At 43.3% G+C, this 18295-nt stretch overlaps 1 protein-coding gene and 1 non-coding gene across 2 annotated transcripts; one reads left to right on the top strand and one right to left on the bottom strand.

Moving 5' to 3' along the window:
• Positions 1-1790: 1790 nt before the first annotated feature.
• JPT1 (Jupiter microtubule associated homolog 1) lies at positions 1791-18245 on the bottom strand. The gene is made up of 5 exons (XM_027052598.2): positions 18053-18245; positions 8831-8973; positions 8404-8501; positions 7481-7499; positions 1791-2058 (listed from the first exon to the last, which is right to left on the bottom strand). Exons 1-5 carry the CDS (start codon positions 18106-18108, stop codon positions 1910-1912), a joined length of 465 nt encoding a protein of 154 aa, XP_026908399.1. The 5' UTR covers positions 18109-18245; the 3' UTR covers positions 1791-1909.
• On the top strand, positions 14698-14782 carry TRNAR-CCG (transfer RNA arginine (anticodon CCG)). Its single transcript has one exon. It is a non-coding gene; the product is annotated as a tRNA-Arg (tRNA).
• Positions 18246-18295: the final 50 nt, after the last annotated feature.

The following is an 18295-nucleotide window of genomic DNA, read 5'->3' on the forward strand; positions in this document are numbered from 1 at the left end:
ATCTGTTCTGATAGTATCTGAATGATTGGCAGAGCTGTCCCTCCCTCACAACACTTGAAATTTGATTAGGCACTTATCTTCAAAAAATAAAAACTTAAAGCCAAGGTACAAGTGTGACACAAATCAGGGACATCTCTTTTCCAGGATCCCCACCATTAGAGAGAGAAGGGTACAGACAGGTTCCCTACCTCCAAAGAGGTTCCAATAGAAACCATAACTCAGGCTAGTATTTGCAGAGCTAACCTGTTTTCATCAAATCAGACGGATCCTATACCAAAGCTGTTGATTCTCCATTTTGCAAACGCTTTCTTTGCACCTTAAGGGAGAAAAGCTTTACACCCCCTGAATCTATTCTTCCTAAAGAAATGTCCCAATAGTTCAAATGAAGCCAGTGGTTATGCTCATCGTCTCAACGGTCTTACATTTTAAGATAGGAAACTGGATCCAAGATGACAAGCCTAAAGAACACAGTTGGGTAGTAGTGCAGCTAGACCTAAAAGCCAAGTCTTAATGCCCAATTTGGACATTTAATATAAATATAGCATGTTGATCTGGAACCTTCTGCCTGAACGCAAAGAGCTTTTCTCTCTTCTGTCTGCTCAGATCCTCCTCCCCTTCGTTTGGAGTGCTCTTCTGTAGCCACCCACCATTGAGAAGCACCTTGATGGAGGAGAGGACTTAAAAACTTACTTACATGTTACTGCCCAGCAAAGAGAGTGGGTAGAAGAGTCTAAAATATACTACCTAATAAATATTTTATCATTTATCCGTATCCCTGTATTTTATTAGCACAGGTATCAGTTAACTATCTTTTTGGCATTTTGAACTCCTGCTATGACTGTAAACCTGTTCTCTTTTGAGAGAAGCCCACTTACTTCTCTGGGCCTTCCAATAGTCTTTTAACTTTAGTGACTCATCGGTTCTTGGGCAACAGGATTTATAGTAAAGAAAAAAGCAACTGAACAGGTAGAACAGTGAAACGATCTCAAAAAGATGACACAGGACACGATGTTCCAAATTTGCACATTGTTTACTTTGAGCAACAGTCCAGGATTGTGAAGTACAACACACATGTTAAGGATGAGACTTCAGTTCATGGTCAAGCACCAGCATCATGCACACGGCTTCAAGTTATCTAAGAAGAGCACTGCCCCCTTGGGGTCTGTTCATGACGAAGACCCACTTCTGTGTGGCCACCGCCCTCGCTTGCTTTACCACTTGGAAATTTGTCAGTTTGAGTGCACATCGAAGCATTCCTCTGCAAGACAGCAGCAGGCTTAGCTCATCAGCTAGTTGAGTTCGTATCTGGCTTATTTCTTAAGGTTCAAAAATTAAAAAGGCAGTTTTTGTTTTTGTTTTTGTTTTTTGCTTTGCAGGCAGCAAGGCATGAGGCACAGACCTCTACTGTTCCATATGGCACAGGAAGATGCTTTTAGCAAAGGGCACGGACAAGGTAGGGCTACAATGAGTAGGTTTGGCATAAAGACAACCCTGTGTTTGGGGGCCTGAAGGAACATGCCTGTGGACTGTTTACTGGTCTGCCCAATCAAGGCTTGGTAAACCCAAGTAAAGCTGACAAGAAAAGGGTTTTAAAAACCTCAGTACAAAAGATCCTCTAACACATTTGGAACCAGATTATTCTTAAAAACACCATACTAAGTGTCACAAAACTTTCCCTCCAATCTACTACTAGAAAACACTCATGCCATGGCCTACAGACCCGGAGGAATCAGGACAGATAAAGAGAAACCTGTTCTTAAAAAAAAAAAAAAAAAAAAGACAGCAGTACATAAAGTGCTTCTTTTTTAATGAAACAAATCCAAAAGATGTACAGTCAGGCTCAAGTTGTGCAGTTCACAAGCATGGAGAAAACAAACAAATAAAACGACAGAGTTCAAGAGAGTCAGAGCTAACCCAGGACGAGGCTGGACTTGCCGCCAGGGGGATTTCTTCGGGACGGCGCTGGGGCCGGGGCCACCGGGCTGGGCACGGGGGCAGCGGGCACGGGCTTCTCCTCGCTCTGCCCCAGGCTGGCCTGCAAATCTGTGTCCACGTTTTCTAGAAAAACAGAAGGAAGTTCAGGCTTACTAAGCAACTATTTCTAGGAAAGATGGAGAGTCTTAAGATTTTTTTTTTTTTGGAGGATGGTTTAAATCATACCTAGAGATATATAAGACAAGAATCATTCACCCATGTTCCCACAACCCAAAACTAACCACTTAGTGTTTTGCCTTATTTGTCCCCAGGCCTTTTTCTGTGTGTGCTCATTTCTAAATTGTACAAATATATGAAGATGTAGTATTTTAAATTAGAAGTCCACCTCCGTGTGGGTCTCTTCTTCTGACTCCCAGAGGCCCTACTCGGAATTGTGTCCATTCTAGCCCCTCTGTTATACTTACTTATAAGCGTACTTTATTCCCAACAGATAATATATACTTCTGGGTTTTGTTGTTGTTGTACTGATACCAACTTCCTTTTTTTATACTCGGAAATTTACCCATATTTATACACATGGTCATAATTTACCCTACTTAACTCCTTTATAGTATTTTATCACATGATTCAATATATTTGATATAATACAGTACTGCATTAGCTGTACTAGTCATGAAAACTGGAACCGACCCAACCATTCCAAACAAAGTTGGAATGTATATAGACTGGCAAAGGTGCCCACGGGGAAACAAGGGCTACCATCTTCAATCTGAACAGACACTATGCATCGCCCTCCCTAGAGGAGGCTGTGCCATGTTCTACCCCCAACCCGTGTCAGACTGTGCTGTCCGTACACCTTTGCACATCCATCATTTGATAACCACCTCACTTTAAAATTTGCCAAACTGATGGGTGAAATATTATTTCATTCCTGTTTCATGTTACATTTCCATGATTACTAGGTGAGCCTGATTTCTTTTTCTAACCACAAAGATAACCCATAGTACCAACATCATTTATTAGAGTCTACCTTTCCCCTACTGATTAGTAATATCTCCATTAGATCACTCCCATATATATTAACTAGGTACTTTCCATGTTAAAGGCTTCAGAATTAGTGTACTATTTATCCAGCATCCTAGAGACTGCTTGATGATTCACTAATCTGTGAAATTCCCAACAAATATATATTCTTAATGAGGCATTTTCCAAAATATGGAAGTCTTTGTTCAAAGTCCAAAGTGACAATAAAATGCCAGGTCTCAATTCAGTTGCATAATCTTACACCTGCTTTAGAATAAAATCTCTTAGGGCATCTGGGTGGCTCAGTCGGTCAAGCATCTGATTTTGGCCTAGGTCGTGATCTCACCGTTCCCAAGTTCAAGCCCCGCATTGCGCTCTGTGCTGACAACTCAGAGCCTGGAGCCTGTTTCAGATTCTGTGTCTCCCTCTCTCTCTGCCCCTCCCCCAACTTGTGCTCTGTGGCTCTCAAAAATAAACATTTAAAAAAAATTTTAGAATAAAATTTCTTGGGGTGCCTGGGTGGCTCAGTTGGTTAAGTGCCCAGCTCTTGATCTCTGCTCAGGTCATGATCTCACAGTTCATGAGATCGAGCCCCGAGATGGGCTCTGTTTGCCCTGACAGCGTGAAGCCTGCTGGGATTCTCTCTCTCTGTCCCTCCCCTGCTTGGATGTATGCATGTACTATCTCTCTCAAAATAAATGCTAAAAAAAAAAAAAAAAAAAAAAAAGAATTAAAATCTCTTCTCCTCAATCTTTCTCTCTCACACACACACAAAGGCAACTTTAGTGTAAGAAACCAAACACTAATTCATAAAACTTGGGAGAAAACTACCTTAAGGTTTAAAGACATTTATTCCCTCCTCCCCTAGATTAAGGTGTTCCAAAGCCCTGGAAGCAGTGAAACAGAAATACTGGTTATGATCTATACCATGTAAGAAATTCATATGGCCCTCATATTTGACACCGATGAAAAGTTCTAATTTTGAAAAAATGTACTTTAAGTTCCCCAAAGACTAACCATTAAAAGCTCATGTTCCTAAAAGCACCTGTACCAAGTTTTAGCGAACTGATACCGAGAAGTCCAAGGGGGAAGAAGTCTTCAATGAGAAACTCAACAAATTCTCAGAAATATGCTACTGCTGCTTTTGACATTTCCTTTTAAGAATTTTTATAACATTCTATAGAAGTAACATAACACATATGATGTTCTATAGTATTGAACTACGAGTAAAAATCAGTATGGAGCTTTCCAGAATGACAGCCCTCATGATAATTAACTTAAAGCTTGGTGAGAAAGGGTCACGCCTTAATTTCCTGTTGCTACATTCTTGTTTGCACGGGAAGCAGGATTAAATGCATCAACACTGAGAACCCAAGTCTTCTGATAAGTGTCCCGTGAATAACCTAGAAAAATATGTCCCATTTACCACAAATACAAACAAAACCCCAAAACCCATGATTTGAAACAATCCAAGATGGACAAATACAGGGCATGAGTTCCACTTGAGCCAGCCAGCCTGTCAGTTCAAGCAATTTCATTGCTGCTACTAGGACTTGGCCTCACCACTGCACAGGCTCTCACAGGTATCCATTGTCTGCCTGGATCAAGCAGTTATGAGTACTTCTAAAGGACAAAACATTACCTCGCAGATCTACTGTGATCATTTATTTCCTACTGATTTTTGGATAAATCAAGCTCACACCTACCATTCTTATATTTGTCTTTCATTATTTTTTTTAAAGTTTTTTTTGTTGTTATTGTTTTGTTTTGATTTTGAGAGAGAGCACGTGCATGATCAGGAGAGGGGAAGAGAGAGTGGGAGAGAGGGAAAGAATCCCAACCAGGCTCCACGCTCGCAGTGCAGAGCCTGACGTGGGGCTGGATTTGACAAACCATGAGATCATGACTGGAGCCAACATCAAGAGTCTGATCCTTAACAGACTGAGCCATCTAGGTATCCCCCGTCTTTCATTATTAAAGGAACTGTTTTGTCTTTCACTAGATAACATGCCGAAAAAGAAAAAAAGCACATATGGAGGATAAACAACAGTAGGCCTTAATTTAAATGCTCCTTTGTCAGGGCACCTGGGTGGCTCAGTTGGTTAAGCATCCAACTTTGGCTCAGGTCATGATCTCGTGGTTTTTTAGTTCAAGCCCCGCATTGGGCTCTGTGCTGGCAGCTCAGGGCCTGGAGCCTGCTTCAGATTCTGTATCCCCTTCTCTCTCTGCCCCTCCCCCACTCATGCTCTGTCTCTTTCAAAAATAAACAAACATTAAAAAAATTTTAATAAAAAAAAAATAAATGCTCAAATTTGTCAGGGCACCTGGGTGGCTCAGTTGGTTAAGCTTTGGACTTCAGCTCAGGTCATGAGTACATGGTTTGTGAGTTCATGCCCTGTGTTGGGCTCTGCACGGACAGCTCAGAGCCTGCCTGGGATTCTTTCTCCCTCTCTCTCTGCCCCACACCCCCCCCCCAATAAATAAACATTTTTAATAAATAAATGCTCCTTTGTCTAGTCAGAAATGCTCCAGCCAAAAAGAACAGAGGCTAGTCTGTTACTACGTCCCCTTAGTCTGTAATGAAGTAATAAGTACAGGAACTGAGAGGCTTTAGAAACTTTAGAGGATTGACTGAGAAAGCTTTTGCTTATTGAATCTAATGACTGAAAAACGGGACTTTAAACAAACACTTCACCATAATACACATCTAATATACTCCTGACTTGTCTTTCTTCTTTGGCAAATCAACAAGGCACTGAACAGATACCTACGTCAGGATAAATGATAAAGTGGTTCATTTCGAGGGTGAAAGAATCAGAACAGCAAGAGATGCAGCAGACTAACTTGCCTAAAGGCAGGAAAGACTTGTACCTAAATTCTGCGGACCTACTCCCTCTGCTGCAGATTTCCCACTGCTCCCTTTAGCCATCCCTAGGTTTAATTCTCTAAGAGAGAACGGCAACCTTCCTTATATCCAAACCAAATCTATCTTAAACCAAGCAGAATAGCTTGGCTTCGAAGTAAATTTGGCAACAGAATCGGGGTTGACCTCTACTCCCCCAGATGGATCTTGAATCATTGTGCCCCTTGTCATTTCATGACAATTTCATGAGTGTGCTACTCACCTGAAGAATCTGAAAAAAAAACGAGCTAGGAGAGAACTACTAGTAGCACGTCAAGTGACACATTTTTTTTTTTTTTTTTATAACTCCATCAAGGCCCTCTCATCCTTCTCCAGGCTTCCCAAATTCGTAACTATATCCATTGCCCAAAAGTAGTGACTAAGGATTAGCTAATTCTTGCTAAGTAAGGTCTGCTAGTGGAAGTATTTCAGAATATGAAAAGCAGAAGAACTGAAAAGACTTCAAGATTTTTTTTTTTAAACCCCGGAAGAGTCTTTTCAGACAGAACACACAGGACATGAACAATAACTAATACATCTTCAATCCAGTGAGAAAGTGATTTGTTCACGGAGGAAGAACCCAGGTAACGCTCACAAAGGCCCAACAGACTCTCTTCCCACCGTGCCCATCAAGAAACGCTGTCTGTGGGGCACCTGGGTGGCTCAGTCGGTTAAGCATCAGACTTCGGCTCAGGTCATGATCTTGCAGTCTGTGAGTTCGAGCCCCGTCCGCGTCGGGCTCTGTGCTGACAGCTCAGAGCCTGGAGCCTGCTTTGGATTCTGTGTCTCCCTCTCTCTCTGCCCCTCCCCCGTTCAGGCTCTGTCTCTCTCTGTCTCAAAAATAAATAAACGTTAAAAAAAAATTTTTTTTTAAAAGAAAGAAGCGCTGTGTGAGAGGGCAGAAGAGGAGTCTGGTTCATCAACACTTGTTTCACGGGAAGACTGCCTCACAAAATGTAATGGTCTTCCTTCCGGACCAGAGGGCCTTCTGACTGCTGCATTTCACCGAGTCAACTTTCACCCGATTCCTGCTGCCCGACACACTTACGCCTTTCGTTACATGCAATAGTCATTCTCTGGCACTTGTTAAGGAAGTGCCAATAAATACTTCAAAGACTTAACATCATTAAAGAAATGATTATAGCTCATTTCCACATATAATTGGTAACATGGATGAAAATTTATATCTGCCTCCTAAATCATCAGCCACAAGATCACAGAGTTGCCGACGTCTTGCTGAATAAGCACCTCAGTGTAAAATCAAACAAAGTTTGTAAATTAAATGCTGTGTGCCAAGCTTGAAATGCCAGAGCCTTTTACTAAAAAGCTCTCATTAACAGGAACACCCACCAGCCCAACTACTGCACACCTATCTGTGAAGGACTCTCCATTTTTCCTTTCTTGTGCATTCCCGGCCTTGCTCTCACTGCGGTGGACGCACATGTGGCCATGTTTGCTAACTTCCCAGTTTTGTGTTTCTTTGCTCTCCACCCAGGGTATGCTGTGCTGGCCCTTGGGGCAAAGCCAGGTTTCACTCCCCAAGACACTATTTCAAGAAAAATTCCGCTCTATTCTAAAACCATTTACAGAACCAGAAATGTGTACTTCAGAAGGACTCACCATGAATGTCGCCTTCTCCCTGGAAAAGAAAAGAAAATTTTACTTCGGATTTTAATTTTGTAACAAATAAAGCAGTCACAGTTCTGAGAGGCTACTATTTGAAACCAAACGTGGAAGTTCATTTTGATGCAGTCAAGTTCAGGGTCAGGCCACAACACAATTACATTACAACCTTTATACTGACTTTGGGACAATGCTATACAAAACTGCTGCATGACAAATTGCCCCGGTGCCAGCAATACCCAACACACCAAAAAAACCTTAACATTTACACCGATGGCCTAATATCAATTAGCATTTCAGAGGATCTTTTATCAGAATGTGAAACTGGTGTTTATTTTTCCATGCTCCCTTTCCTTTTTCCTTATCTAGCTGTTGAGGGGCCTCTATAAATTCCAAAGTCCATTAAGAGGGTTCCACACTGGGACAGCTGACACCACTGTGTGCTCAGAGGGCCCTACTTAGGAGGCCACCCTACCAGGCTTCCAGACACCTGCCTGGGGACATTGGGATCATGTTCCTCTGCAGACAACTGATGATAACACCCAGGCTGCAGTCTCCTCGAGTTCAGCTCAGAACAACTGGGTTCGTCAGGTCTTTGACCTCACACACACTACTATATACGACTTAGGTAGGAAGTGTGATCCAGAAGTTCCCAAAATCGATAGTGAAAAGAGAGAGACTGATCCAACTGGTAGAAGAGGCATGTGAACCAACCCAGATCATGTCACTTCAGTTTTCTGACTTTTCTCTTTATGGATCTTCCAGCACCAGTATGGCCTCAGGCCCTTCCCTAGTCACCTCTATGTAAGGCTCTAGTGACAGAACTGAAGCTCTTATTATAATAGGAAGGAAGTCAATTTCCAAACCGGATTAACCTCAAAGCCTTTCTTTCCCCCCCAACCCTGTGTTGTCACACTGACCTTCAGATCTAAGAAGTCTCCAGAGTTTGCTTCAGAAGAGTTCCTTCTCTGGGGTCCAGATGACTCAGAATCCTCTCTGCCACCACTAGACTTGGCACCTGAATTAAAACATACTTCCTTAAGGACTATGACAGAAAGACTGAAAGCAAAACACTTCTTTTGTGAATGATGTTCATGTTAGTCTTGTATCAAAAAATGAGCAAACAGGTTAAGTGAGAGCTTAAAAATTCTACAGAGGAACCAAATAGCCCAATTTGACTTCAATCCCTATTCTGACCCCTCTCCCAGGCTTTCCTCCAGTGACAAGACTTAACTGTTGTTGATCTCATTATGGTTGGGCTAGATTTTGCTCCTCAGCACAAAACCAACTGTAGTTATTCATGCTGGGTCTGTACCTTTGATCAGTGGTCACACATATAAGCAGTACCTGCTGACTTGGCCCATGAAGGGGGGTTTTCCTCAGGTGTCCCAAAGATGCTAGAGGCCATTTTGTTCCTCCTCACGGGTTGTTCTGTTGGTTCATCAAAGCCTAATGAAAAATTGGATCCACCACCTGGAGGCCGCAAAACCCTTGGGAGTAATGGCAAAAAACATCCATTTCAGATCATGCCAAAACATTTCTCGGCATAAATGTTTTCAAACACCTTTCAAATTCATTTCCCCCACCCATTCATTCCTCCTACCCACCCCCTCCAAGAGAGAGCTGCTAATGGGAAAAGGGAACTGATTCTGTTGTGGTATAAAGTCAACACTGGATCACATCAGTCAGAATGCCTAGTAGCAGACAGACAAGAAGTAAGTGTTGACAAGGATGTGGAGAGAAAGGAACCCTTGTGCACTGCTGGTGGGAATGTAAACTGGTGCAGCCACTGTGGAAAACAGTATGGAGTTTCCTGAAAAAATTAATAACCGAAATCCCATATGATCCAGTAATGCTACTTTTGGATATCTACCCAAAGAAAACAAAAACACTAATTTGAAAAGATATATACACCCCTACATTTACTGCGGCCTTATTTACAATAGCCAAGATATGGAAGCAACCTACCTGTCAACTGATAGATGAATGGATAAAGAAAATGGATATTACTCAGCTCAGCCATAAAAAAGAATGAAACCCTGCCATTTCAGACAACATGGTCGGATGTACAGGGTATGATGCTAAATGAAATAAGTCAGACAGAAACAGTCAAATACTACATGATTTCACTTATATGTGGAACGTAAAAAAACCAAATGAACAAAAAAAACAGAAATGGGGTGCCTGGGTGACTTAGTCGGTTAAGTGTTGACTTCAGCTCAGGTCATGATCTCACAGTTTGTGTGAGCCCTGAATCGGGCTCTGCGCTGACAGCACAGAGCCTGCTTTGGCTTCTCCATCTCCCTCTCTCTCTGCCCCTCCCCCACATGCACGCACTCCCGCTCACTCTCTCTCTCTGTCTCTCAAAAATAAACAAAACATTAAAAAACAACCAGAAACAATCACAAACACAGAGAAAAAACTGGTGGATGCCAGAAGGGAGACAGGTAGGAAGGTGGGTGAACCAGGTAAAGGGGATTAAGAAATACAGATTTCCAGTTATAAAATAAGTACATCATGGGGCTGAAAAGTACAGCATGGGGAATACAGTCAAGAATATAATAAATTTGTATGAGGACTGCATTTATCGTGGTTAGCATTTCATAAATGTATAGAATTGCCGAATCACTATGTTGTACACCTGAGACTAATAGATTATTCTCAATTAAAAAACTGAAAGTTTTTAAAAATTCAACACTGGATGTTAAGATACAAAATGCTGTTTTATAATATTTGTAGTAAGGACTTCTGACATGAAGACAGCTGAAAAAGCCTGAAAGTTATCACAAATAACAGCCTGGCTGACGTCCCCTTTTAGATAATGGCAAAAGACCTAACAGACCTTGCCTAATAGGATCAGCTGGATGTATCTGCAAAAAAGTTTAGAAGCATATCTTGTTATTTATTCAGAAAGCATTTCCATTTTTATTTTCAACAAAATTAAAAATGGAAGATTATACACATAAAAGTTAAGTTGACCAATTTAGAAGCCCATGGAGAGCGATACTAGTCTCTTCCTATCTAGCCATCGCCAGCGAGCCCCATTTATACACTTGCACCACAGTATTCTCACTAGTAAACATGAACAATTAGCCACAAGGAGGAAGTCCGTATGAGAAACTGGTGTTAAGATTCACAGAATGTTCGATAACCAGGCACCTTTGGACTCTATAGCTTTTGGTTCAGCAAGGAAACCCAGCACTTGTCCATTTCCAAAGCTTCCTGCTTGGCTTGACCAACGTGTCCCATCCCTGGAAGAACTCAATTTAACTTGTCCTGTCACTGCTCAAAACATAGAAAATGGAGATGGTTTTATGGAAGGAAAGATTTTCTAACTACGGATTCAATTCTATTACTGGAGACAGGAGTAGTCTGGTTTTCTATTTCTTCTTAAGTCAGTTTGAAAAATATTTTTCTAGGAGGATGTCCATTTTATTCAAGTTTCCAAATAAAGAACAGTTGTCATTTGCAAACACAGCTCCTTATATTAGAAAAGAAAAGGAAACATATGGGAAGAGGGGGGGAAAAAAAAGAAAAGAGGGAAACAAACCACAAGAGACTCTTAGTGATAGAGAACTATGGGTTGACAGAGGGAGGTAGGTGGGACGATGGGCTACATGGATGCTGGGTACTAAGGAGGACACTTGTGATGAGCACTGGGTGTTGTATGTAAGTGTTGAATCAATGACTTCTGAACCAATACCACACTGCATGTCAACTAAAATTTAAACTTTTTAAAACAGTGAAAAAGATAAAAATAAATTTTAAAAATAAGAAAAGGAAAAATTAAACACTTACAGCATAAATGCCTTCCTAAGTGCCCCTCTAAAGGCATTCCAAGTTTTGTTTTTTTAACTATCATTCCACTCTAAATATTTTCTCCTTCCCATTATTTTCTTCTTTGACCCATACATTATTTAGAAGTACATGTATCAGTTTCCAAACACAGGGGTCTTTCTGGTTTATTAATTTCTAGTTTTTAACTACAACACAGACAACAGTCTGTATGATACGAATCCTTTGAAATGTGATGAGATGTGATTTATGGCCTAATATGTACTCAATTCTATAAATCTATATATTCTTAAAAAGAATGTGTATTTGTTAATGTTCTATATGTCTACTAGGATCAAGCTTGCTAATGAGTTGTTCAAATCTGATTTTTAAGTATGTTAAAAAAAAATTTTTTTAATGTATTTTTGAGAGAAAGACAGCGCGAGTGGGGGAGGGGCAGAGAGAGGGAGACACAGAATCACAAACAGGCTCCAGGCTCTGAGCCGTGAGCAGAGCCCGACACGGGGCTCGAACTCACGGACCTTGAGATCAAGACCTGAGCTGAAGTCAGACACTTAACCGACTGAGCCACCCAGGCTCCCCTAAGTATGTTTTATCACTTAATGAGTGAATCCATTAACAATTCCTACCACAATGAAGAGTTTGCCAGTTTCTCCTCAGAATTCTGTCAAGATAAGAGTTCTCTCTCAGAATGACTGCCACTGGAGTAAATGTTAGATCAGTGGGAAAAACTGCATTGGGCTGACTAATCATTTTGATAAAACAAAACATATCCCTCACTCATTTTATTTACCAAAGTAAGTTCCAGCTAGGCAAAATTATTTATTCAATTTATGTATTTTTTTTAAAGTTTATTTATTTATTTTGAGAGAGAAGAGGGTAGGGGAGAGGAGGGGCAGAGAGAAAGGGAGAGAGAGAGAATCCCAAGCGGGCTCCGTGTGGTCAGCACAGAGCCCCCACATGGGGCTTGAACCCACGAACCATGAGATCATGACCTGAGCTGAAATCAAGAGTCGGATGTCTAACTGACTGAGCCACCCAAGCACCCTCTTTTACTTATTTTTTGAGAGCATTTCATATACTAGTGATGTTATCCTTTGTTGATTATGTGTATTTTTGCCAAGTTTAATTCGTCCATCTTTTCACAGTTTCTGGCTTTCATCTTGTACTTAGAAATAAAGCCCTTTTCTTCAAGACTAGGACCACATTTGTACAAACTTTTGTTTGTACAAAATTTTTTTTTAAATATTTATTTTTGGCAGAGAGAGAGCATGCGAGCGAGCACACACACTCACCAGTGGGAGAAGGGCAAAAGAGAGGGAGACAGAGGATCCCAAGCAGGATCTGCGCTGACAACAGAGAGCCTGACTCGGGTTCCCACTCGCGAACCGTGAGATCATGACCTGAGCTGAAGTCAGACGCTTAACAGACTGAGCCACCCAGGTGTCCCTGTACAAACTTTCTAAAGGACATTTTGATAATATGTGTCAACTGTTTGCTTTTTATATGAACCAGCATTTCTACTTCCAGAAATTGCCCTAATTAGATAACCAGATATATATACAAGGATACTCCTTTAAAAATGTTCATCTACAAATAAATTTGGGAATACCCTAACTGTCCATTAGCAAAGGCTTCATTATCAAAGCATGTCCACACAACAGAAAGCTGTATACATTAGGGTGAGAGTTACCTTCATTAGTGGATATGAAAAGTTACCCAAAACACAGTGAATGAAAAACGCTGGAAGACAAACATAAGCCCAATGACGTGTTACATAAAATGACGTGTACAGAGATAAATTTATCTGGTTGTGTGATCTTAGATAAACTGCTTGACTTTTGTTTTGCTTTTCTCTTCTAATGTTCTTTTGTTTCTGTTTTTGTTTTAAAAGAGAGAGCAGTTTTTTAGAGGAAAGGGGCAGAGAAAGAGGGAAAAAGAGAATCTTAAGCAGGCTCCATGCTCAGCACGGAGCCTAACATGGACTTAATCCCACAACCCTGAGATCATGACCTGAGGTGAAATTAAGAGTCAGATGCTCAACCAACTGAGCCACTCAGTGGCCCCTGCTTTTATCTTCTACCAAAAGAGGTTAGTAGTAATTGCCTCATAAGACTATTCTAAGAATATCCAATATACTGTGCTTAGAAGGCAGCAGTCGTAGCTATTAGCATCACAACTAGACATAAAGGCCTGAGAAGTACCCACACCACAATGGCATCCAGGGTTTGTGCTCTCAGATAGGATTTCAGGTGAATTTCAATGTCCTTTTTTATACTTCATATTTTTCTGTATTGCCACTAATCTACAATTCTTTCAAAGACTCCTTCTGGGTTCCAGAATTCCCTGACAACCTTTCTTTCTTTTTTTTAACTTTATTTTTTTAACATTTATTCATTTTTTTAAGCGAGAATGAGAGAGAGAGAGAGAGAGAGACAGCGTGAGCATACAAGCTGGGGAGGGGCAGAGAGAGAGAGAGAGAGAGAGAGAGAGAGAGAGAGACAGAATCCGAAGCAAGCTCCAGGCTCTGAGCTGTCAGCACAGTGCCTGATGTGGGGCTCGAACCCACCAACCGTGAGATTGTGACCTGAGCGGAAGTCCAAGCTCCCCTCCCTGACAATCTTTCTTTTGACAGTACTAATTTTCCTACTGGCCACTGCATGTGATCATTTGTGGACATCCGTGTCCCCTTGGATCTTTCAGCAGAAATCGTGGCTCCTCTGCTGACACCCTGGCCTGGACTCTCTAACACTGCCTCTTCTTCCCGTGTGGCCACTACCCACAAGCCAGCAGAGATGCAAGGTAACGTGACAAACTATCAACATGGCCTCTCAACCGTATCTAGTTCTTACCATCTTCTTCACCAATCCAGTCATTTTCTCACTGTTCCCCAGAACAGTTCTGTTTTATCTCCACTTTGGGGTATTTACTCCCATCTTTACTCCCGCCTAGAGCACTCTCCACCCTTTCCTCAAGCATCCCTCAAAACCGGGCCCATCTCTTAAACCTCAACCTCCTCCATAAAGCAGACTAGTAGAGCTCTCCATAGGCTCAAAGAATACCAGGTAGAACACGGAGGAAAGGATGGCTTCTGGTGTGAAGTGCCCAAGAGTAAATATTTTTGGCCTGTGGATCATGCAGTACTTTGTAACTATTGGGGTCTGTCATGTGGCACAGAGGCAGCCACAGACAACATGCAAACAAACGAGTGCAGCTATTTTCCAATAAAACTTTATTTACAGACACTGCAATCTGACTTTCCTATAATTTCCACAAGTCATGAAATGAATCTTTTTTTTGCAACCATTTATAAATGTAAAAATCAGGTACCCGCTGCGTTTAGCCCTTGGGTGATTGTTTGCTGGGCTCTGTTCTGTCTAGTTCAACAGCCTCATTTTAAAGAGCGCAAAGTCTGGGGCGCCTGGGTGGCTCAGTCGGTTGAGTGTCTGACTCCGGCTCAGGTCATGATCTCATGGTTGGTGGGTTCGAGCCCCACATCGGGCTCTGTGCTGACAGCTCAGAGCCTGGAGCCTGTTTCAGATTCTGTGTCTCCCTCTCTTTCTGTCCCTCCCCCACTCTCACTTTGTCTCACTCTGTCTCTCAAAAATAAATAAATGTAAAAAAAAAAAAAAAAAATTTAAAGAGCGCAAAGTCAAGCCCCAAGAGCCTCTGAAGAAATTGTCCAACATTAGTTAACTGACAGTGACGAGGACCAGAACCCAAATCCTCAGTCTCTGGCCAGCACAGAAGTGCTCAACGTGCTAAAATACAGGAGGCACAGAAGGCCATTTTCTCTTTCATTTTCCTACACACCTATGTACTGGTGCTTTGATTAGTTTCCATGTTTTCCAATCTTAGAGTGTCTTCTATTTCTTCTGTAGGTCCTCTAGCGTCCTCCCCTGGATCACAGATTTGTGTGTGTCCACAGTATAATTCAATACAGAAACTGCACTAAATAAAAATGTCATTATTTTCCCCCTCGGGCAGGGAGGTGGTGGGGGAGGGGAGGTTGGGGAGACCCATTGTGTTTTTGGTAACATGTAAAATATTTATAACTCTACTTTTTTTTTCAAGTTTTAGATATTAAATATCCACTTGGATTAATTTCATTATATGAATTAAGATAAGTGTATTCAGGCACACATTATATAAAGTTGATAATTTTAGGTTTGCTTAATTAAATGGTTTAAATCATAATCAAAGGTGTATTATAAATTCTTAATAGGCTTTCTCTCATGTTAAAGTTTGAAGCAACCAGGTTTTTATCCCTTGTTTGTACCCAAATCAACAAAGAGTCAATAAAATCAAAATTCACTTGTTCCCTTGAGATTAGAATGATTTTTTTTTTCCTTTATCATCGTAATTAAACCCTCATGAATTAGCCAGATGAAAATCTCCAGAACCCTAATGGTCTGGGAAGTATTTTTTGGCCTTAAAAAAAGAAAAAAAGACACTAGTGCCCAAACACCGGCTTAAAAAGAAAGTCAAAGCTCTGCGCACCCAACTTTTTAAAGGTCTGTGTTCCTCTTGCAAGAGCAGGTAATACCTACTCCGATGACGTCAGTGTTGTAAAGCCCGTTTGTAACAGTGAGACATCCCCAAACAAAGGATTTGGATCATAAGACAGAAATTATTCCAATTTTATTTTTTAAGTTTCTCCTATTCTTTCTGAACCACACAGGGTAACTAAACCAGGATTACCTACTTGAGACTCACCAAAAATGGACCCATGTACCACGGATAACAATTAAAAAAAACAAAAATCACTTTTTCTTTCTTCTTTCTCTAGATGCCAGAGTTCCCATGTGATCTTTGCAGATCATCCCGTCCCAGACTAAATTTACAATGTGCTTATGGAGCCAGAAGAATGTTACTGCAGAAACAACTGAAGGAAAATTAGGTGAGATTACAGAGGAAGTAAAGGTAGGAAGTAAATAAAAGGACAAAGCTCCAGTCCTAGGATCACGATACTGGAGGGAAATTGATGACAAAAGGTGAATGAAAGCATTTATTCTGCAGAACCCAAAACCATTTGGTCTCACATTTCGAATATCCATATCAAAAAACTAGCATGAGGATTCCTTTGACCTGGTTACTGAAATTTTTTATGAAGCGCTAAACTACACTCAACCCCAAAAGATGAAACCTGATTTTTTTTACATAATGTATAAATTTTCACGTTCCAGTCACTACAGTTTGACCAGCAGAAAGTTGACCGCATGGCACAAAAAGAAAGGTTCGGCGTGTTCCAGTGTCCTCGGCAAAAAAAATGATCTCATTGCAAGAATGACAACAGAAGAGGGAGTGACCAGTATTTTTGTAGGTCTATCCTCCTCAAGGTCCCCAACCTTCCAGGACCCACTAATTTATTTTAAATCTTTCCCACTTTCCTACATTGTATAAGGGAAAGGAATGAGTTGAAAAGGGGTGTCATTTCCAACCTGCCGCCTAAGCCTCGCTGCTGAGGCCAGCTTTTTGTCCCCAAGTTCTCCAACCCCTGTGAGGCACTGCTATTTCACGGCTGTCTTCTTAGCCCCACAAAATGGCTCCCTTTGTGCCACTTGCCCAGGACCCCCAGGCTGGCCGCACACGACTGCAGGTCGTGATCAATGAAGAATAGATGCCTAGAAAAAGTGAAACCTAAGCTTCCTACAAACCCTGAGCAGGATCCCAGAGATGCCTGTATCCCGTCTTAAAAGAGAACAGTGTGCAATTAGCCGAGACAATGTGGACACCTTCCGCCGGTTCCAAACCCTTCCACCAAGTCAGGCAAGGGCTTGGAAAAGGATCCCAGTGCAAACACCCAGTGCCCTCATCCCCTAATGCAGTAGCGACTGTGGCCAGAAAGGCCCCGGCATCCCAGGTGCAGATAGTACGGAAGAGACAATGGATGTCTCCGGCCCCGCCCAAGAACGGGAAACCTCCTCCTGCTAGGGAACCCGGGCCAGGGAAGAACTCGTTTGACAAACGTCAAAAGGGGGAGGGAAAGAGGTGGGATGCAAAGGCCGAGGTCCGAAGGTTTGAGCGCAGAAAACCCACTCGGACAGGCTCGCCACCCTTTTGCGTTCGAAGGTGGGTGCGGGAGGGGAAGGAGCGGGGGTCTTTCCTTTGTTAGCAGAGGAGAAGCACTTCGCAGAGGGCTGACGGTTGGGTCCCGGACGGGCGTGGGGGTCGCGATGACCAGCCCCGCCCGACCACAAATGCCACCTGCCGGGCGGGCCCCAGTGGATAAGCGCCCGCAAGACTCAATCTCTGCGGCCGAAGGGGGTGGCCACCGGGGCGGGGGGTGGGGGGGGGGGGGACCGCCACCTGCCCGGGGCCAGAGGCAAGAGCGCGTGGCCAGAGGTGGGACAATGGGGCCTGACCGGGACGCCCCGGGGGCTGCCCCGGCACGTGGGGGCCAAGACCACCGCCCTGGGGCCGGTCAGCCGCACCGCAAAGGGAAGGAAACGAACCCTGTCCGCTTGGCCTGACTACCGAAAGCCCGCAGCACTGCGAGGACCAGCGGCCCCGGCCCTCCCCGACCGACCCCTCGCTCCGGGGGAGGAATGAATGGGAGAGAAGCGGGAGTCGGGCGGGGCCGGCGCGACGGGCTCGCCCGACGGCACAAAGACGGAGCAGACGGTCGAGCCCCGCCGCCCTGCCGGGCACGAGCGCGACAGCCAGGGCACGTCACCGCCAACGACCCGCCGCCCTGCCCCCGTGGCCCCGCCGGACGGCGGCCTTCCCTGCCCTCGAGCCCCGCGCCGAGCGGGGGCGTCCCCGCAGCCTCACCGGGAGCTATTCCTGCTGTTGGGGTCGACTCCCTTGAAGGTGGTGGTGGTGGTCATGGTGCCGAGGAGCGAGGTAGGCTGGCGTGGGAGCAGAGTGCTGAGGGTCGGGTCCGAGGAACGCAGAGCAGCTCCGCACCGCAACGCCAGCAACCGCTGCAGGAGCCTCCGCCACCGCCTGCCTCACGGGCCGCAGCCTTTATAAGGCTCAAAAGAACCCGCCCCCACCGTGCCTGTATTGGCCAAT

This window comes from Acinonyx jubatus, chromosome E1 (assembly GCF_027475565.1).
Source record: "Acinonyx jubatus isolate Ajub_Pintada_27869175 chromosome E1, VMU_Ajub_asm_v1.0, whole genome shotgun sequence".
Lineage (NCBI taxonomy): Eukaryota > Metazoa > Chordata > Mammalia > Carnivora > Felidae > Acinonyx > Acinonyx jubatus.